The 23178-nt window shown below is 40.1% G+C and overlaps 1 protein-coding gene across 2 annotated transcripts in view; it reads left to right on the forward strand.

The window, feature by feature from the left end:
• CDC42BPA (CDC42 binding protein kinase alpha) overlaps positions 1-23178 on the forward strand; it is a 488866-nt gene that overhangs the window by 214512 nt on the left and 251176 nt on the right. For both annotated transcript variants that reach the window (XM_033938547.1, XM_033938546.1), the window contains exon 6: positions 6373-6466. In XM_033938547.1, coding sequence (XP_033794438.1) covers positions 6373-6466 — 94 coding nt within the window. The remainder of the gene's footprint in view (positions 1-6372; positions 6467-23178) is intronic.

A 23178-nucleotide genomic window follows, 5' to 3' on the forward strand; every position in this document is an offset into this window, starting at 1 on the left:
CCGAAGATCGTGGTTACAGCCTCTGCACAGTGCTTTGAGCTGTTTCCTCTGCTGTGGTCCCACCCCTCCTCTGACGTCAGAGGCAGGATCGCAGCGGAGGAAACAGCTTAAAGCACTTTGCAAAGACACTGTAACCACGATCTTCGCTGCAGGCTGAAGCGATAAGGTAAACGGTTAGGGGAGGCCAGGAGGAACAAGGATGCCTTCCCGGGGGGGGGGGGGGGCATGCAGTCTTTTGGGGGGCAGTCCTTCAGGGGGTGGGACAGGCCTTCAAGGGGGGTGTAGGCCTTTAAGGGGGGGGACAAGCCTTTAAGGGGGGACAGGCCTTTAAGGGGGGGACAGGTCTTCAAAGGCGGGACAGGCCAGGGATGGTGGCATAGGCCTTCAGGGGGACAGGCAGGCCTTCAAGGGGGGAAGGGCCTTTAGGGATGGGGATACAGGCCTTCAGGGGGCAGGTGCAGGCCTTTAGGGGGGGGGACAAACCTTCAGGGGAAGGGACCCTGGTGTAGAAGTACACGGAGGGAGGGAAAGGGTTCAGAGAGACGTGCATATGCTGGACTTTGGGGGAGAAGAAATAATGGGTCTAAAAATAGAGGAGAGGGAGAGAGATGATGGACAATGAGATTTAGGGAGGGAAGGAACAGAAAGGGAGAGAAGTTGGACACAAGGGATGGTGTGGAGGGGGGATAGGAGGGTAGTTGGGAAAAGAAAGGGAGAGATGGTGGACCCTGGGGTGGTGGGGAAGGAGGGAGAGATGCTGTATGAAAGGGTAGTTAAGAAAAGGTGGATCTGTGGATAGAGATGAAAAAAAAGAAAGATGCCAGACCTCTGGGGGAGGGAAGGGAAACGGAAGGGGAGGACAGAGATGGCAGATGGATGGTTAACACAGAGAAAGAAGAAAGGAGACCCTGGCAAGCAAGTTATTAGAAGACAACCAGAGCCTGGGACCAACAAGATTTGAATAATGACCAGACAACAAAAGGTTAAAAAAACTAATTTTATTTTCCATTTTGTGATTACAATGTGTCAGATTTGAAATTTGTGTCCTGCCAGAGCTGGTGTTAGACCGTAAACGTGAGCTGGGATTTAACAGAGAGGAAAAGTCTTTCTTTTTTGTTTATTTTGTTTACACCACAGCGCCAATGTGGTTAGGAGAAGGCAAAAGGGGTGAAGAGGCTATAAAATAAACCCACCAGGATGTTTGAAAAAAAAAAAAAAAAACCACCCAATTGGGCAGGAAAATCAAATCGAATTGAATTGAAAAATCAATTCAGTAGGATGAATCGAATGGAATTGAAATTTTTTTTTTCCTGAATCGGGCAGCACTACTTTATACAGTACTAATTTTCAAGGAGAAAGGGTTAAGGTAGTTTTTCTTTTAAAATGAGCTGCAAGTTCACATAATATAAACCCACCACATACTGAAACTATGAAGGCTATCGGAGAAATGACTTGTATGTATAATAGCGAACATATTTGTGGTGGTCTTTCTTATTTGGTATACTTCACCTTGGACAGTTTCTGTAAGATGAGTCATAAATTTTTAATTGTACATATGATCTTAATTTTTCATTTGTTCAGACCACACATCTGGGAATCCTTTACTAAATGATAGCTGATTAGTACATACAGTAAAACCTTGGTTTGCGAGCATAATTTGTTCCGAAAACATGCTTGCAATCCAAAACATTCATATAGCAAAGCAAATTTCTCCATAAAAAATAATGGAAACTCCACAACACAAAAACTTTAATACAAAATACTGTATGTAATTGTATTGAAGATCTTGCTTGTTTAAAACAGTCACTACACTCCTGCAGTGTCAGAGAGAGAGAACCATCGGCTCAGTTATGATGGTGTGATGTGTGTATACGGTATATAATTGTATTGCAAGACCTTGCTTGTATATCAAGTTAAAATTTAATAAAATGTTTTGCTTCTCTTTCAAAATACTTGCATACCAAGTTACTTGCAATCCAAGGTTTTACTGTATTTGTTATCACTATTCATTTTCTATGAGTCTTAAAAAGATGAAAGACAAGTTGACCACTTTAGATTTGAACTCAAATGTTAAGAGAACAGTCCAAAATGGTTGTAATGTGCTAATCTGTCACAGCACATAGTGTTGCAGCTTTTGACCATCCCTGCTTCCTCCTGGTTCTGAAAAGAACTCTTGTCAGAAAAAGCTGCAAGGTAGGGTAGACCTTGGCAAGTTCTGCTTACCCATGCTGTTGTTAATGAAACCCTGTCATTGAATTGCAACATATAGCCTAGTATTCAGCAAATTATAAATAAAAGAAAACTAGCATGCATTGAGATCTAAGGCGCCGTACTTTTGTCTGGGGGGGGGGGAATGATTAGTACATATGGCATATTGTAAATTACTAGTTTCACCTGGCTGCTCAATAATAACTTATCAGAGCCTGCAAGAACACTTTTTTTCTCTCAAAAGGGGCATTTTTAGTATGTTTTGGTTGACACAGATACTTCCAGGGGATTAAATTACTGCCTACAGTGCAGGCTTAGTTGTATGTGTATGGAACAGTCCTAAAAATGCAGAGATAGTAGTGTGGCTAATAACCTCTTTAGGCCTGAAAATGAAATAGCGCTCTAGACTTCAGACTTAGAACCGGATTCTATAAATGGCCGATCATGTGTCAATCACGCAATGGCACCATTTACAGAATTGTGGCTTTCGGTAAGGTTTTTGAGGCCTACATTTTCAGCGCCTACCTTTGACAAGAATCGTGCCTAAGGTCGTTTCTGGCATTAACCACACCTACTTCGACCTTAGGCTTCTAAGGTGCCTCTGTAGACACAATGAAGGTGCTGTTTTTCTAGGTGCCTACATTTTTTAAAAACGATTTTTAAATCTCTTTTAAATGACTTTACCAATTAAATTAGGAACCATTTATAGAATACAGGCTTTAGTGCTTATGCGCATAATATTCTGCTATAATGCTGTTGGGCTGTCAAGTTAATTCAGTTTACTTATTTGGATGTATCTCTTGCCTTTTCATTGGCAGCTCAAGGAGAAGTTATATTTGGGTACAATAAGTATTTCTCTGTAGGGGAATTATAAAATATAAGCCCTGTTAAAGATTTTTATCTATCTATTTTGATATTTTGTTTGTCTTTATAAAAGTGCTCAGGGTGGGTTACAAAAGATATACACAATCCAAAGTATTGTATAATAGAAGTTTTCTCCAATTGTATATCTTTGGAGGAATTCCTTACCTTATACACCAGAATATAAACAGATCTTTTTGGACAAAAAAATGGCATAAAAAATTGCATCTCAGTTTATATTCAGGCTTAACCCTACCTATCCCTGGTGTCTGGCATTCCTCATTCCTTCCCTCCTCTGAGATCTTCCTCCTCTACCACAGCTCCCCCCTTCTCCCGAACCAAAAGAGCTTCCATTTCCTTTCTCTTTCCCACCAAGCAGATAAAGCCTCCCTTCCTGGACCTCCCAGGCCCCCAGTGATCTAGTGGCGAGCTGAGGTGGAACAATCCTCACATGCTGCAGTGTATGATAAAAGTTTTGCAAGATTTCTGCTGGAAATAGTGGCAACCATTTTTGCTTCAGAGATGGCATAGGTAGGTGCATGTAGGAATCACTTCTGCCACAGGATAGTACAGTAGACCCGGAAGGGGGGCTTTGTTTGTACAGGAAGAGAAGGAAGGAGTGGTATAAGTGGAAGATGGAGCTCTTCTGGTTTAGGGAGGGATGAGTGGTAGCAGTGAAGGAAGTACACCATGAGGGAGGGAAGAATTGAGAGGAATTCAGAACACCAAAGGCAAGGAGGAGGAAAACTTGAATATACAGTACAGTCATGAAAAATTAGGACACCCCATAAAATATTCAGTTTTTTCTTAAGAAATGTTCACAAATCGATGTCAGGTGGTAAAGTCCATCCTTCAGCAACTAACAGTAAGAATGTCTGTCCTTACCTTACCTAACTCATGGGTCAGCTGACTATGTTGATCATGTGCATCTTGAAATTAGATCAGCCCACCTTACATGCAAGTTTTGAAAGTCTTTGTTGTGCCAGTGGGAACTAATATTCTTTGACCAAAACAGCCTCTGGTTGAATAGTGCTATCAAATCTGCGCATATACTTGGTTTGTTATCACTTGTTCAGATACTTTCCGAATCCAACTTATAGCATTAGAATCTTCTTCCCACATTGACCTGATTTAAGAGAATTTCCAAGTGCATCTTAATGTGTTGCCACTACATATTACTGTACATCTTGTGAACTCCAGAGGGAAACTATTTTTAGCACTTACAACAATTCTGATGGGAACACTAGCAGTAGATGTTACCATCTCTGTGAAAATGTAACTAAAATCACAAATCCTAAATGTTGAGAATGGGTGATTTCATGTCATGAGCCCATAAGCAGTCTGAAAAAGTTACGTTTGAATTTCTGTAGTTTTTTGGGTTTTTTACAACTTAGAATGATGGAATTTGGTGAGTTGTATTAAAAAATTGTTTGCTCTGATAGAATTTATTAAAAGTTCATATTTGTTTCTGATGACTTTAGTCATATTTTCCCAAAGATCGTCACAAATTTGACAAGTTGGAACCATAGTTTGGAACTTAGTTTAGGAATGAAGTTCATTTTTTTTGTGATATTTGCAAAAATAACTAATCAAAGCAAGATAAGAACTTACAGCTGATGGCATGGCAAGAAGTATTGCCAGAGCTGCCAACACATCCTTATAAGCTAGGTAATGTATTTTATGAGCTCTCGTCGTAGTCTTGAGAGACTACAGGAACTCACGGCAGTCATTTCCTATTGGCGATCTACACAGGGCAGGAGCGTAGGAAGATTGCTCCTGCCCCAAAAGCCTGCTAGACCACTAGGTAAGGCTGGATGCTGGAAGGGGGGGGGGGGGGGTCAGAGCCGGACGAGAAGATATTCACGGTTTTTCTCAATTCGTGGTCCGGCTCTGCTCCTATCCCCCGCGAATACCGAGGGAGAAGTGTAAACTGTTTTGATCCCACTGAAAGGTGGTATATCGTTGTTTACCAGTAGTAGTGGTTCTCTGTGGACAGCACAGTAATTGGCCATGTACCCACCACCTTTGTATTTTGAATTCCTTTAAGCTTTTGTATAGAACTGAGTGTGCCCTATTGTGGCCACTAGGTAGGAGGTCCCACTTATGCCTTTAAAAGTCTTCTAGGAAATGCCTTATATTGGTGCTTTCAAATAACAGTCAGATGTGTGATTGATTATTCTGCTGTCCATGGGGAATACTTATTGCAGATAAGCAATTTAGGGGGGGAATTAATGAAAGAGCATTAAGCGCTTTAGTGCACACCACTAAAGACACACCCATTATATTCCTATGAGTATCTTTAGGGGTTATCATGTGCTAATGCGCTTAACACTCTTTCATGAATTTCCCCCTAAGTGCTCTTCCAAGTTAGCATGACAGTATATGAACTAGCATTTGAAAGAGGATTTAGGGCAGATAAGTTAGTGTATTCAAAGCCAAGCAAAGAAGATATTTACTAGTGACAAAACTTGGATAAAGCTTGGGACTCAGGGTCCAAGTTTATTATCCAAGTTCATTAAAATTTGATATACCACCTTAACAATTGTCAAAGTGGTGTATATTACATTAAAAATATAAAATTGGGAAAATATTATTAATACTTTGGATAGATACATGACAGACCGAGACATAAAGGAAGAAAGGTTGAACTAAAATCATATATAGGAGAGGAGAAAAGGATAGCACAATAGGGGAGGGAAACTATGCTCTTCCTTAATTATTATTTTTTGGCAGTAGTCAGTGATCTGGGTAGGACGGGAAGTCATATGTTATATGCGTCCTTGAACATGAAGGTTTTTAAATTCGACGATATTTTCATCCTCTCTTAAGTAAGTGTGCTTACAGAGAAAATACTTTTGCGGGTTGTATCGTAGAAAAGGTGTCTTAAAGAAGGGATGTGTAAAAGGTGTTGACTCCTGGATCTTAGAGTTATAAGGGAGATTGACAGACTTGGAGAGCCTGGACGTTCTCTGTTTCTAAGTAAGTCTAACATAATCTTCGTCTGTTAGGCTAGAATTGATTATGAAGTGACATTTGAAAATATGAGCCAATGTAACAGGAATTCTTAATAGTGCTTTGGACTTAAACATTAGACTTGGTATAAAGCTAAAGACAGGCAGTTGTGTGTGTATGTGTGTGTTTTTTCCCTCCCAAGAAAACATATATTCATAAAATTTCTGATATAGAGCACTGTTAATTTGCAGGTCTTGATTCTTCGGTAAACAATTAACTATTGGTTGAGTAATTGTATTTTATGATACGGCAATTATAATTATTTAACTATAATATTTATTTCTTTTGCAGGGACATCAAACCAGACAATATCTTAATGGACATGAATGGACACATTCGGTTGGCAGATTTTGGTTCTTGTCTGAAACTGATGGAAGATGGAACTGTAAGTAAGAAAACATGTAGTCAGTTTATTATCAACAGCAAAATTATTAATGTATATATTTAAAATGAATATTAATGTAAAAATGTAAAATCCTGTCTTCAAATAGGCAATTACAACAGGAACTGCAATAAACATAAATATAAGTGTCGGTCAATTTAGAGTCATGGCCCCTTGAAGCAACCTATTTCTGCATTTGTGACATCCTGCAAGATTATTTCCGTTTTATAAATGTAATAGAGAAGAATCTTGCATAAACCCTTTCTATCCGTATCCTATTATAGTATCCATTATTATTACTGACTATTCTCCCATGCTTTTCCTAAGATGGAAGGAACACCTCAGTTATGAAGAAAGAACTGATTAGGACTCTGTCTTGGAAAAGAGATGACTGAGAGGAGTATGATAGTTTATAAAATCATCAGTGATGTGGAGCAGTTAAATTGGGAATAGTTTTGGGATTTTGTTTTGTTAGTGACATAAGTTAGAAGTTATTCTAAATCATAGAAAGTTTTTTTTTTGTACAGTGAGGTATGGAATTTGCTTTCTAGGTAATCAACATAGTTGGTTCAAAAGAGATTTGGACAGATTCCTGGAGAAAAAGGCAATACACATTATTAGCCAGGTGGACTTGGAAAAGACATCTTTTAGCCCTTCCACAAGTTGATACCGAAGTACATGACATCAAAGCTACAAATTTACGTCCCAATCAGATCACTGAGATCTCAAGCAGAAAGATGGCTCACATTACCACCTGGCTGCTCACTCATAACTGAAACAGCCCGCAATCGCTCTTATTCACAGTTTATACCCAGATTTTGCCACTTCATCCCCACATCCATTAAATCGCTTGACAGCCTGTGGAACTTTAGGAAGGCCGTGAAAACCTTCCTCTTCACTAATCCAGCTCCTTAATGGCCGACGCTACTCATGGGAACTTAACTGCTGATCACCAATCATGTATTCACTCACAACACTAAAGATTTAGTACCTTTATGTTCTGTTCTGTTAGCTATGTCATGTAATATCTTCTATGAATGCTGCAAATTCTTCTAAGCTATGTCTGCCAAATATGTCTTTCACTTAATTTTGTCCTTTCTATACTATTAATATACCTTTGTAACCCGTTCTGGGCTCCTTTGGGAGGACGGGCTAAATAAACGAACAAATAAATAAAAAATAGTTAGAGGTCTTTCAGGTGATGTGGACTGGCCACTGTAGGGACAGTATGCATGGACAATGAACCTTGGTCTGACTCATTATGACTTTTTCCTCTGCCCTTTAAACTGAACGATTTTAACTCATTTCACATTCTCCCTGTTTGTCTTAGTAACTGTCTTGATGTATATGTCCTCTTCCTATGCATCCTTTTGTATGTCTTCCTTTCCTTTTGCCACCATTTCCTTTGTACTCCTCTGTGACTTTTGTTCCTCTATGGCAGGGGTAGGGAACTCTGGTCCTCGAGAGCCGTATTCCAGTCAGGTTTTCAGGATTTCCCTAATGAATATGCATTGAAAGCAGTCCATGCACATAGATCTTATGCATATTCATTGGGGAAATCTTGAAAACCCGACTGGAATACAGCTCTCAAGGACCGGAGTTCCCTACCCCTGCTCTATGGTCTCTGTTGTACCTATTCCTCTGGTACTAGTTTTATCTATATTGTGTGTCGCAGAATCCTTGGTGTCCATTTTTATGCTATTTGTGATATCAAATTTACTGTCATGTTGAATTTCCTGATTTGTGTGCATTTGTGTTAAACTCTCACCAAGATATATACCAAGCTCAGTATATATCTCAAATTCCTCACCTCCAATATATAATCCCCAGCTCCTCAGAAGTACCACCTGGGCTCAAAAGTTTTCACTGCCCTAGACTTTATGTACTACCTCCTCACTGGAGCCGCTATCAATTTTTACTAACAAACTTTACTTTAAAATGTAAAATTTTAATTTAACAACCCTTCTAGCATATTTCAAGGATACTTAGCATTTAATTGTGGTCTTCTTTTCCACAATTAAAAGCTTAGTACCCTTGAAATATGCTAGAATGGTGTTAAATAAAAATTTAAAAGTAACATTTGTTAGTAAAAATTAAAAGCGGCTCCAGTGAGGAGGTAGTACATAAAGCCTAGGGCATTGAAAACTTTTGAGCCCAGGCCATTTGGATAAAATCATTTGTGTTAAAGGCATAAAATTATGGTAGTGTACCTTTGGAAGCTGGCAATGACTTTGTTTTATAATTTTACCTTGTGCATTTGCCATTAATATGATATTCTGATAACTATAAAAATAAATCTCTGTCAGTGTATCGGAAACTGTGTTCTACAGCACACTAATGTGCCTCCTGAGATTTCAGGTGTGCCATGAGACGCTGGAGAGGAGGAGAGGCGCCGGCTGACTACCCTGTTTCCCCCAAAATAAGATCTAGCATGATTTTTAAAGATGCTCCTAATATAAGCCCTACCCCAAAAATAAGCCCTAGTTAAGATCGACCCCGGCAGTTCCTCCCTCCCCCGAATGTCCCTGACCCTCCCTGACTCCATCCTTGACACTAGTGCTGTTTGATTTGCTGAAAAAATCAGACTTCGTCAATTCATCAACCCCCACCCCTGCTGCTTTAGGATGCCTCGGAGCAGAGGTATGTCAATCTCACGGTGGGAGGGTTGGTGGGGTTCTGCTGCACGGGGGGATGGGAGTGAGGGATAGAAAGGTGCTGCACAAAGGGATGGGTGAGAGGTGAGGAAAGATGCTGCACTTAGGGGGGGGAGAAAGGAAAGAGGAATAATTGAGGTGGAGGAGAGGAAGGGAGAGATGATTGTTGTATATGAAAAAAATAAGACATCCCTTAAAGTAAGCCCTGGTGCATTTTTTGGACCCCAAATTAACATAAGACACTGTCTTATTTTCGGGGAAACATGGTACCTATAGGACATGCCTCTCACGGCGAGAGCAACCTATAGGCAATCAGCCAGCGCCTCTCCTTCTTTCCGCGCGTCTTCCCTTCTGGCACCCCACACTGGTGGCTCAGGGCCCGTCTGGAAGGCCTTCACGCATGTGCGGACGCCAACATGATAACATCATGCATGAATGTGATGTCATTGCATCAACGTCCGCACACTTCCGAATGCCCTGAGCCGCGGCCACTACATTTAGTGTGCTGTAGGTCGACAAAGTTTGCAACACACTTCTCTATGTGAACTCATATTTGCTGCCGTGGCTCTAAAAATAAATGGTCTCAGATTTTTCTTGACCATTCAGGTTATTTACAGGTGATTTTTATTGACTTTAATGATTGCTTTAATACTTATGAACCTTAGATAGTTTTCAAAGAGAAACACCTCAAGCGTCAGTTTGCCTTTCAATGCTGCCTACAAGGTATATAAGCTAAAAGTTTCTGTGTACTTTGGACTTGCTTTATCTGTAAGTAGTGAAATGGAAGCAAACATAAAGTTGAAAATTGAAATATATACTGTATATGCTGTTGAACTCCATTATCTATACACACTCTGAGAATATTTTCTTTTAAAGGCCAGCATGGTCCATATAGTCTGGTAAGTAAGGTAGTTAGAGTTGTGATGGGCTCTGGATATCACTTACCCCTCTCCTCAATCGAGGGCAAATTAAGAATGTAAAAATTGCTACACTGTGTCAGACTGAAGGTCCATCAAACCCAGTTTCCTGTTTCCAACAGTGGCCAATCCAGGTCACAAGTACAAATACCTGGCAAGATGCCAAGAAGGAAAACAGATTTTATGCTTCTTATCCTAAGAATAAGAAGTGGATTTCCCCAAGCCATCTTAATAATGGTGTATGGCCTTCTCTTTTAGGAAAGTATCCATGATCTTAAGAAGCCAAACCAGTTGAAAAGGTGACGGCGAAAGCTAGAAGGATGCTAGGGTGCATAGGGAAAGGTATGGCCAGTAGGAAAAAGGAGGTATTTATGCTCCTGTATAAGACTCTGGTGAGACCTCATTTAGAATATTGTGTATAATTCAGGAGACCACACCTTTAAAAAGATATAAAAAGGATGGAGTCGGTCCAGAGGAAGGCTACTAAAATGGTGTGTGATCTTTGTTATAAGGCATATGGGAACAGACTTAAAGATCTTAATCTGTATACTTTGGAGGAAAGGCGGGAGAGGGGAGATATGATAGAGATGTTTAAATACCTATGTGACATAAATACGCATGAGTCGAGTCTCCTTCATTTGAATGGAAGCTCTGGAATGAGAGGGCATAGGATGAAATTAAGATGTGATAGGCTCAGGAGTAATCTAAGGCAGTGTTTTTCAACCGCTGTTCCGCGGCACACTAGTGTGCCGCGAGATGTTGCCTGGTGTGCCGCAGGGCCGCCGGGCCCGGAGCTGATAGGGGGCCCGAGGCAGGGGCGCCAGTAGCTCGCCAAGGCAAAGTGAGTCGATCACCCAGGACTCACTTTGTCTTGGCGATCTAATCTATCGAGCCGATAAGTCTTCTTCTCCCCGACGTCAATTCTGCAGGCAGAGAGGAAGTTCGGGCCAGCCAATCGCTGCCTGGCTGGGCGGAACTTCCTCTCCGATTGCAGAATTGACGTCAGGGAGAGCATGCGTCGGAGTCGGCTTTGGGGCCTGTTATCCATTGGTGGGTCCTGTTCCCCGATGGCAGCGGCAGTGGCAGTGGCTTGGGGAACGGCAGGGAGAAAGAAAGAAAGGGGGCAGGCAGGGAAACAGAAGGAAAGAAGAGAAACAGAAAAAAAGAAAGAAAGGTCAGGGAGAGAGGAAGAAAAAGTTGGGGGAGGGAATGAGGTATGGAGGAGAGAAAGCATACAGGCTGATAGAAGGAAAGAAAGATTGGATGCACAGTCAGAAGAAGAAAGTGCAACCAGAAATCACCAGACAAGGTAGGAAAAATGATTTTATTTTAAATTTAGCAAAGTGGAGGCAGTATTACCACAGTTTTCAAAGGAATTTGCCCAAATAACTTAATAGTTAACTGGGTAAATTCCCAGAGATGAAAACTTCCCTTCACTTACTATGCACAGTTCTGAATTTATATCTGCTGTCTATATTTTACAATATGGTCACCTTTTACTAAACCGCAATAGTGGTTTTTAGCGCAGGGAGCCTATGAGCATCAAGAGCAGCGCTGGGCATTCAGCGCAGCTCCCTGCGCTAAAAACTGCTATTGTGGTTTAATAAAAAGGATGGAGGAGGGTATATTTGTCTATTTTTGTATGCTATAAAAACCAAATACAGAGAGAGACTGAGAGCTGTTGACGAAGAGCTACGTGTGTGTCTTTCTTCGATTCCAGCCAGAATATCAGCTTTGTGTTCAGCCAAACAGGCTCAGGTTTCGCACTGAATAAAGTATTTTATAATTTTTCACTATTCTGTTTACTTAATATTTCATAATAAAGTAATTATAAAATACTTTCTTTGTGTTTATTTGATTCCTATTCAAGAGAATTACTTTATATATAATCAATATAGGCAGAGAGTTAAATTTTTTAACATTTTCTAATGGTGGTGTGCCTCGTGATTTTTTTCATGAAACAAGTGTGCCTTTGCCCAAAAAAGGTTGAAAAACACTGATCTAAGGAAATATATTTTACAGAAAGGGTGGTAGATGCGTGGAACAGTCTCCCAGAAGAGGTGGTGGAGACAGAGACTGTGTCTGAATTCAAGTAGGTGTGGGATAGGCACGTGGGATCTCTTAGAGAGAGGAAGAGATAACGGTTACTGCGGATGGGCAGAATGGATGGGCCATTTGACCTTTATCTGACATCATGTTTCTATATTGATGTTAATTATTGGATAAGAGTGGAAATTAGACATCCGCCATGTTGTCACAGGGTACTCTACTCTTACATTTACAACTCAGTTTTTCTTGGGTCACCCCTCTAGATGCAAGACTCCTGGACTCAGACTGCCTTCTAGAACCTGTGTGCTTAATTCTCCTCAACATACCACAGTATGTCACCTGGAAGGCTATTTTCATTCAGTATTCCAAGAACATTGGACCCTTTGTTTATCACTGAGTTGATGGACTCAAGATTGTTTCTGAATACTGTGCTGTAGGACCTAGTGTACAGTGGTTAAATAACGTGAACACATAATTTTCTGTAGGCAAGTAAAATAACATAAGCATGAGAGGCCCTTACTTTTGTGTCTACTCAGGGAGTGGGGCTTGAGATCCATACAGAAATACTGTCATAGGCAGAAATTCAAATACCAGCAGAATAATGAACTCTTCCCCTTAAGACCCACTTACACATTTCTATGCTTTTGTTCACTTTTTTCTTTTTTCAAATAAGGATTGTCTGTGCTAAATGCATGCCCATCCCAAACCTTGGGATATGTATAGAGAAAGCTTAGTTTGGAAAAAGTAGAGATATCGGAAGTATTAATAGCTGTTCTTTTCATCTGTTCCAGAACAGTCCAAAGTCATTTGCTCTCCTGTCAGCAGACAGAACAAATCTGATCAATTTCCCTATATGCTGGAAGCCGATCAATATTGCTCTGTCTTTAGCAGGTGGAAGATGTGTTGATGCAACAAGATTTGAGAGGTTCTGGTGAGCAAACTGATTTGTGTGCCTGCTCTGTAATTCCCAAGTACTTGGTCCTGGGGTTTTATTTGGATTTTCTAAACAGCCAATGGTGGTCTGTATTCCTCCCTCCACTCCAAGTCACCCATTGAGGGATCTTTTGAGGCCAGGCAGCATTGCCTTAGGGCTTCATGCTTGGGATTGATAGTTATTGAAAAAAATAAAATTGAGAGAATGTAACAGACACTTTTCAGTACTATCGTAAGCCCCAGAGAATCCAGAAGCCAGAGCCTCCTTTAGGGTTGCTAAAGCAAATAGAGGGTCAGATTGAGCTAGACTAGTCAGTGCAGAACACTCTAGTTGTTTCTATGGACCATAAGTGGGGAGAAGCATGTGTGCATGTCAGAAGCAACACAGTGGAGTCTGGGCGACTGCCGTCTAGCTGACCTGTTTAGTGCAGCCCCTGTGATCAGAGGCAGATGACAGTCTGTACTTTTTGAATGGTGTGCAGAATTTTTTGGATTCTGCATGGAGTACTGGAGAAAGACCTCTTCCTCAGATCCCTTAAATATGCAATGCTGTTGTATAGATAATGATAACATAGGTGATGGACCAATATGATATCTTGAGTTTTTTTGAGAGGGATAATATTGCATGGTTTGGCATCAGTGCATAGGAGCCTTGGAACCCACTAAGGAGGTTTCACTCTTCCTTGTTGTTTAATCCATTGGGTTGCCAAATTTTTGCAGCAGACTGCTGAATTAGAGGACATGTCCATTTTATGATTATTTAAGGGGGGGGGGAATAATTGTGCATTAATGTCTATAAGTTTAATGTGCATTTCGTGTAATATTATGTATATTGAAATTGTTTGCACAATGGTAGTTTGGAAATTTAATAAAAATTAAAAAAAACCCTGGTCCTCGAGGGCCGCAATCCAGTCGGGTTTTCAGGAATTTCCTAATGAATTTGCATGAGATTATTTTATTTAAAACTGATGCTGTATGACCTTTAAATAGCAAAGTTGTCGCAAAAGCATATATAGTGGGGATATGATCTTGAAGATTTTTAACCAAAGAATTGTAATGAAAACAATGTAATTGTAACTATTTATAAAAATTCTGATTAGATGGTGAGTACTTGGATTGAAGCTCTAAAAATGACGTTAAATTTCTATGTGAGTTAAGAAGATCCGTGAATGTAAGACAGCCGATGTCAATCCATTTCTTCCATGGGAAAGGTTTTTTGTTAATAAGGATATTGGGGTTATACCGTGGGGAGAAATGTAATGAGTCTATGATTCTATATTCAAGTGTCTTATTAAGATCTATGAGACAATTAGAAGTTGTGAAAATAATGCAGTCATGAGAGTAATGTTTGGAGTTAGTTTCTTCTTTGCCTTTGAAATACATTTTTTTTCTACCTGTTCTATCATGTACCAAACTGGTGTATAACTATGATCAGAGAACCAATGTAAACCTTCTTGTGTTATAAAAGCCTTATGATATGAAATAAAATCAGGAAACAGTGCACCTCCTTTTTTTTTTTTCAGCTTCAATTTTTTCAATGCTATTCTAGGTTGGTTGTTTTTCCACAAAAAGGTAATTAATATTTTATCTAATATTCTTTAGAAAGTAGCTGAAAATAGCATGGGAATCATGAGTAGAATATAATTTATTTGGGGGGGCAAGCATCATTTTAATGGTTTCAAATCTGCCCCACCATGTTAGATTTAGAGGATGCCGAGAGTAGGAGTGTTTTAACTAAGGAGATTATTTTTTCACTATTTATAGTTCTGGTCTCTTTTATGGATTTAGGGCTCCTTTTACGAAGCCGCGTTAGCAGCTTTATTGCACGTGACTTTTTATCACGCGCTAACCCCTGCGCTAGCCAAAAAACTACCACCTGCTCAAGAGGAGGCGGTAGCGGCTAGCAGTTTAGCACACACTATTACGCGTGTTAAACCGCTAACGCGGCTTCGTAAAAGGAGCCTTAGTCAATTCAGTGCCTAGATATTTAATTTTGTGAGTAACCCAAATTAAATTAAAGGATTTCACTAAACCTGAATGTGAGTAATTATTTAAAGGAAGAGTTTCAGTTAATTTTGTAACCAGAAAAGAAAATAGTTTAATCACATGACGAGTTTCAGAAATGGATAACTCTGGATTAGAGATATATAGTAATACATCATCAGCGTACGCTGACAATTTGATCTCAATAGACTTATATATGATACCAGAAATGTTGAGATTAGATCTGAGCAATCAATAAAGGTTCTAAAGCCAAATTGAACAGAAATGGAGACAAAGGACAACCTTGTCTTGTTCCTCTATATAATTTAAAGGCAGAAGGTAGAGAGTTGCTAGCTATAATTCTGGCAGAGGGATTGGAGTATAATACTTTTAACCTTCTGAAGCACATCAAACCAATTCAATACAGAGAATAAATCATTCCATTTGACCCTGGCTAATACTTTCTCTGCATCTAAAGATAAAGCTATTAAAGATGCCAGAGGGTGGTGGTTAATGGAAGTCGCTCGGAGGAAGGAAAGGTGAGTAGTGGAGTCTCTCAGGGTTCGGTGCTGGGGCCAATCCTGTTCAATATGTATGTAAGTGACATTGCTGAAGGGTTAGAAGGAAAAGTGTGCCTTTTTGCAGATGATACCAAGATTTGTAACAAAGTAGACACCGAAAAGGGAGTGGAAAATATGAAAAAGGAGCTGCAAAAGTTAAGAGGAATGGTCTAATACCTGGCAACTAAAATTCAATGCAAAGAAATACAGAGTAATGCATTTGGGGATTAATAATCGGAAGGAACCGTATATGCTGGGAGGAGAGAAGCTGATATACACGGATGGGGAGAGGGACCTTGGGGTGATAGTGTCCGAAGATCTAAAGGTGAAAAAACAGTGTGGCAAGGCAGTGGCTGCTGCTTTATAAAGAGAGGCATAGCCAGTAGAAGGAAGAAGGTATTGATGTCCCTGTACAGGTCATTGGTAAGGCCCCACTTGGAGTATTGTGTTCAGTTTTGGAGACTGTATCTGGCGAAGGACGTAAGAAGACTTGAAGCGGTCCAGAGGAGGGCGACGAAAATGATAGGAGGCTTGTGCCAGAAGACATATGAGGAGAGACTGGAAGCCCTGAATATGTATACCCTAGAGGAAAGGAGAGACAGAAGAGATATGATTCAGACGTTCAAATACTTGAAGTGTATTAACGTAGAACAAAATCTTTTCCAGAGGAAGGAAAATGGTAAAACCGGAGGACATAATTTGAAGTTGAGGGGTGGTAGATTCAAGAGCAATGTTAGGAAATTCTACTTTACGGAGAGAGAGGTGGATGCCTGGAGTGTGCTCCCGAGAGAGGTGGTGGAGAGTAAAAGTGTGACTGAGTTCAAAGAAGCGTGGGATGAACACAGAGGATCTAGAATCAGAAAATAATATTAAAAATTGAACTAAGGCCAGTACTGGGCAGACTTGCATGGTCTGGGTTTGTATATGGCCGTTTGGTGGAGGATGGGCAGGGGAGGGCTTCAATGGCTGGGAGGGTATAGATGGGCTTGAGTAGGTTTTAATGGAGATTTCGGCAGTAGGTCCAAGCTCAGTACTGGGTAGAGCTTTGGATTCTTGTCCAGAAATAACTAAGAAGAAAAAATTTAAATTGAATCAGGTTGGGCAGACTGGATGGACCATTCAGGTCTTTATCTGCCGTCATCTACTATGTTACTATGCTGTAATTCTGCCAATTGTATTAAATGAAAAAATAAATGAGAATTATCTGAGTTTAATTGACCTGGCATAAAACCAGCTTGATTTGGATATATTACTTTATCAATAACACTCTTTAATCTATTTACAAAATTTTTGGCATGTATTTTATAATTGACATTAAGCAGGGATATTGGTTGATAATTTTGTACAAGGAGTGGATCTTTATTTGGCTTGGGAAGAACTGTAATAATTGCTTCTGAAAATTGACTATTAATGACATTATATAATTGGAGAAGCCAGTCTGACAAATCAGTTTTGAAAATTTTGTGAAAATTCCACTGGGATTTTGTCTGGTCTAGGAGATTTTCCTATTTGTAGTTGCTTCAGTGCAATTACGAGTTTATCGTTGTTTATATGTTTGTTCATGATTAAGTTATCAGAATCTGACCATTTAGGACCTGGTAAATCTTTTAAGAATTCAGCAATTAAGGGAGTATCCGAAGGAGATTTAGATTGATATAAGAAGGAATAAAATGTGCTAAAAGCATGAAGAATATCTTTTAAGAATGTGACTAATTTATTATCTTGAAGTTGTATGGCAGAGATCTGTACTTTTTCTGTCGTTTCATTTATTGTTTTCTGCATAGTATTTTGAGTCAGAAATGAAAATTTCATGCATAACTTGTGATGAGATTAAATTATTATATTTATAGTTAAGATGACATAATCTGTCATATATAGTGGGATCATTAGTTTGAATATATGGTTTCTTCTAGCTGGATTTGAGATTCAAAGTCAATTTTTAAGGCTTTTTCCTTTTTATTCTTATGAGCCAATATTGATATGAATTTGCCTCTGAGGGTGACTTTAAATTATTACCAGATTGTTAATAGATTAATATCTGAAGAAGGGGAGTTATTGAAAAATTCAGGTATAAAATTTTTAATATGTAAAATAATATCATCCGTGAGAAGTGAGTTTGTAACCTCCACAAAGGAGATTTGGGGGGAGATGTGGTGTTCCAATTTTAGGAGAGTGAGATGATAGCATGATTAGATATAAGAATGGCTGATATGTGTATAGTAAAAACAAAATTGAGTTAAGAGTTAGATATGAATATATAGTCCGCTCTAGAGAAACTATGATGAGGTATAGAGTGAAATGTGTATGTTTTCTCTTTTGGGTGTTGTATCCTCCATGGATCTGTCAGGAATAACTGTGTAATAAGGGAGTGAAATGCTGTTGTAGCCTTTTGCAGGGATATCTTGTGTTTTGATTGTTTATCTAATATATGATCATAAGGCAAGTTGAAATCACCTGTCAATATGATTGGAAGAGATTCTAAAACTTGTATTTTTAAAAGGAGCTCCTTGAAAATCTCCGGAGAGTTTAAATTTGGGGCATATACATTAACAACAATTTAGAAGTATATATTGTTAATTCTACTATAATCCGTTTTCCACCAGGATCAATATATTGATTAAAGATTTGAATTTGTAATGAAGAATGAGAGTATTAAAGCCTCCTCTTCTATCAATAGATGGTGCATTTACATGTTTTGGTGAGAAGAGAAGTATTAGACATTTGTGTTTCTTGAAGCATAATAACACTAGGAGATATGCTTAGAGGGGCATAATCAAAAGAAACGGCTAAGTCCGTTTTGGGCCTTAGTCGTTAGTCGCTCAAAGTTGGCAGTGTCTAAAGTCCATTCGCGAAAAATATGTCCAAAATATTTTTCTTTTTCAAAAATCGTCTAAGTATACGTCCAGCCATTTGGTTGGCCAGACCGCTAAATCCAAGTCAAAAACGCATAGAACAAGACCTTTTGGACATGGGAGGGGCCAGCAAAGTGATGGATTGGACACCCAGACAGCAACACAGTAGTGGGGCACCTTACAGGGCACTGCTGTGAACTTCACAAAAAGGGTGCCATATACATATCTCAGCACAACTCCCTTATAGGTCATGGTGAGCCCCCCCAAACCTACTAGACTCCCCTGTCTACAACCTCAATAGCCCCAGACTACTTAAGCCACCTCTGTGCTGCTCTACTAGGCTTTCCTAAGCCAGGTGCTGATGTTCTGGAGGTAGATATGTAGTTTTTTAATGATTTTTATGGAGGTGGGGGGAAAAGGGGGGCCCGAGATCACTGGGGGAGTGTGTGGGGTCTGTACTTTGTGTTTGCAGTGGTTATCTGGTCACTTTGGATACCTTCTGGGCATTTAGACCTGGTTTTCAATCGCCTAATTGCTACGTATAAGTTCTGTCTGGGCAGCCTTGTTAAACTTTTGGTTATACTTGCAGTATGACTGTCTAGGTCAATGTTCTTCAACCATCGGTCCACAGAAAATTTCTGGGGCCATCAGCAGCTAGGCTGCAATGGCGATGATCGGCATTGGCATTGGGCCCTCCCGCGACGCAATTCAAGATCAGCAACAGGCCTCCCCCCTCCCGCGATGACACTCAACAACTCTCCCCCCGGCATCAACAGCACTTCAGATTGGCAATGCGGTGCTCAGCCCAAAGCTTCCCCTCTGACGCAGCCTCCTGTTTCCGCCCAGACAGTTTGAGTCGGAGGGAAGCTTTTGACTGAGCACCGCGTTGCCGATCTGAAGTGCTGTTGATGCTGGTGGGAGGAGGCCCGTTGCCGATCTTGAGTGTCATCGGGGGGGGGGGGGGGGCATTGCTGATTCTGTTGCCAAAATCGGAAAGAAAGGTGAGAGGAAGGGAGAGAGATGGGCCTGTGGTGGATGGAGAGATTGAGAGAAGGGGGTAGTTGATGGAAGTGGGGGAAAAGAGAGAGAAGGGGCATATGATGGAAGTGGGGGGAAGGGGAGAGAGAAGAGGGCATATGATGGAAGTGGGGAGAAGGGGGAGATGATGGAAGTAGGGAGAAGGGAGTGCAAATGCTGAATGGAAGTGGAGAAAGAGAACACATACTGGGTGAAAGCAGGGATAAAGGAAAAGGACATATGTTGGATGGGGGAAGAAGATAGAGTTAGTGAGATAGTGGAGGGATGAAGGAAAAGGGTGGCATGCTGTGGGTAGACACAGTGAAAAGAGGGAAACTGAGGACTGCATAGTAAGAAAGAATTTAATTTAGATGGAGGCAGAAAATAAAGAAGGAAGACCAGAGAAGAAAAGGAAAGGGAATAGAGAGAGGAGAGAGAGATGCCAGAGAACAGGGAAGGAGACAGAGATATCAGATCTGAGCGGAGGAAATGAGAGAGATGCTAAAAACCACAGGGGGGAGGGAAAGAGAGATGAAAGGAGAAAGATGCCAGACCATGAGGGAACAGAGGGAAGATAATGGATGCCAGACCAAAGAGGGGGGGTCTAGAGGAGAGATGGGTATAGCTTTGGAGATGGAAGGTGGTTTGAAAGGAGGAATTCCCTAACTGCTTTGTTTTACTATATGTAAGCTGCAGAACTTGGAACAGTTTTTCCTATAGAAATGTATTAGGCCATTTTTTTTAGGGGGCTTTTTTTTCTCTGGAATTCCCAGTCTGATCTGGCCCATTTAGAAACTGATGTGACTTTTCATCAATTCTCCCATATGCTAAGTTTCATCCCATTCTGTTAAATTTTCAGAGAGTTAATTTGACCCCAGACAGACTTTCCTGACCCCTTATATAAATTTTTTCAACTTCCATGTTATTGGAAAGAACTGAAAGAAAATGGAAAAGCTTAGATCAGGGGTCTCCAAAGTCTCTCCTTGAAGGCCGAATCCAGTCAGGTTTTCGGGATTTTCCCAATGAATATGCACTGAAAGCAGTACATCCACATAGATCTCATGCATATTGGGGAAATCCCGAAAACCTGACTGGATTCGGCCCTCGAGGAGGGACTTTGGAGACCCCTGGCTTAGATGGTCTAATGGGCATCCTCTTTGTACTTCTGTAGCAATTCTGATTATATTAAGCTCTAGTGTAATGAATCATCTTAAAAAGCACACACCAAATTAATCAGTCTAACTTGTTAAACTCTATTGATTCACATGATACTGTTCACCATACAATCCTGTTTAATAGATTGAAATCTCTGGGCTTTTTCCTGGACAAGTAAGGGGATTAGTTTTATGTGTAATCATTAACTCTATAAGAGCTCATGCTAGGAAAGGTAAGAGCAGAGTGCTTTAAGGATCGGTACTCTCTGCAGCATTGTTTAACATCATCTTAGTTCCACTCTGCAAGTTGTGGAGTCTTCATGTTTTATTTTGGATATATACCGACAATATCCAATTTCTGATCAGAATCATACATAATTGAGGAATTGTGATGGTGTTTGATGATCATTGTCCAATGGCTTCAAGGTAATCATCTGAAACTTAGGGCCCCTTTTACAAACCCATGGTAGCAATGCTGCTACAGTAAATGCACTGAAGTCCATTCAATTCCTATGAGCTTAGGTACATTTACTGCAGCAGCTTCACTACCATAGCTTTGTAAAAGGGGCCCTTAATGTAGGGAAGACCAAAGTTCTTATACTATACTTCTTCAGATATACCAAAATTAATCATGGTTGATAATGTATCTTTACCTGTCTCGAATAAAATGTGTAATCTTGGGGTCATGCTTAATACCACATTACCAATGAAATGTCAAGTTCAGAAAATTATTTCTTTGTGTTTTTCTAGTTTGTGAATGATTAGATGTCTTTGTGATCTTTAGATGTTTTCAGATTTTTGCTTTGTTGTCCATACATTGATATTTCCATGCTTTGATTATTGCAATGTTTTATTGCTGGATTTATCTAGAAATTTGTTGTGATTAGAGAATGACACGGTGACAAAATTCATTACTATTCCTGTCTCCGTGGATAACCATAGGAAACAATCCCGTGTCATTCTTTAGTGACTATCTCAATCTCAGTCCTTCTACATCAGCATTCTTCAATGCAAGGTTTGAGGGTCTGCTTTTGTACATCCCATCCATCCAGAATGATATACCTATTGCACAAAAAAAAGAGATTAGGATCTTACCTTGCTAATATCTTTTATAGTAGATAGGTGTGATATTCTGGAGCCCCACTCTGTCAGTTATCTCCTGTGTCTGACTACTGTCTCAATCAGAATGTATGAGTCCAAACTGAAATTTGGATGTCAGTCAGTCCTTAAGGGTAGAAAGAATAATCTATTGCTATAACACATTGGGGTATTATTTGAGCTCCATGTTTGTTTGGCATGATTGTTTCTCTGTTTTGATTGTTCAATGGCAATATTTAACATACTTGTTATAATTTCAGTTACCGCTTATTCAATATTAATATAAATGTCTCAGAGTAACTGATCAAACTTAATATCTTCAATTATATTAATGTAAGTCATAATCTTTTAATATTATATGATAGATCCTCAGATGGTTGCCCTGAGGTCATCGTAGGTCCATATTTTTTGTTTTAAATTACATATAACAATGCTTTTCTTTATATTTCTTAATATTTCATTTCCATAAATATGAACTTAATCCACTTATCTTCCCTTTACAACGTTATTCCAAGTTGCCTTTCCCGACATGACCATGTTTCAAAATTCTTCCTCAAGGTTGAGGTGCCTCACATTATTGTTCTGAAAAATAACAATTATCTTAAATCCTTCAAGGATCCTGTTTCTCCATTTAGTTAACATATCATTAAAAACTACCAAGAGTTATGACCACCCTTTCTTTAAACAGTCTTCCTATCAGCAAAAATTCTCTTAGCTAGATACTCACTAAATTACTGTTTGTGTGTCTGTATTGGGTGTTTGCTCTATTTCTCTAATGCTAAAATATTGAAAACAACTTCAGATTTCAGCTATACATTTAGACCCTCCGAAGCAAACATGTCTTATGTTACCATCCTGTCAAGAATTTAAGTGTCACATTCACAAGTTTTCGTTATAGAATCCTCCTTGCATTATAGTTTTGCAGGTGCTCATTGTTTTACTATCCACATCTGATGCCATTTTATCAGCTGATTTACCTGTCTACATGATGTGGCACTAGGGCAGACATGGGCAACTGCAGTCCTCGAGGGCCAGAATCCAATCGGGTATTCAGGATTTCCCCAATGAATATGCATGAGATCTATTTGCATGCACTGCTTTCAATGGATGCAAATGCACTGCTTTCAATGCATATTCATTGGGGAAATCCTGACAACCCGATTGGATTCCGTCCCGTAAATCCATAATCCGCTGCCACAGCGTATCCTCCAGGTGCAAAATCGACCTGAGCTCAGCCTCCATGCAGCTATCTGCTTTGCATCGGTCTGTAGCCCCACCCGCCCACCCCCCTCCCCCGGGAACCCTTTTTAAAATTCCAGTGGCAGTGGTCCAGCGTGATCTCGGCAGGCGCTTTCTGTACTCCTGCCCCTCCCTCACTGGACGGCTGCTTCTCTTTCTGCAGAGCGGTGCATAAAGCAGGAGCACAAGCTTTTTGAGCTCGTTCCTGGTCCAGCACCACTCACTGAATGGCTGCTGTCAGTTCTTGCGATTTGACGGC

Source organism: Geotrypetes seraphini, chromosome 3 (assembly GCF_902459505.1).
Source record: "Geotrypetes seraphini chromosome 3, aGeoSer1.1, whole genome shotgun sequence".
Taxonomy (NCBI): Eukaryota; Metazoa; Chordata; class Amphibia; order Gymnophiona; family Dermophiidae; genus Geotrypetes; species Geotrypetes seraphini.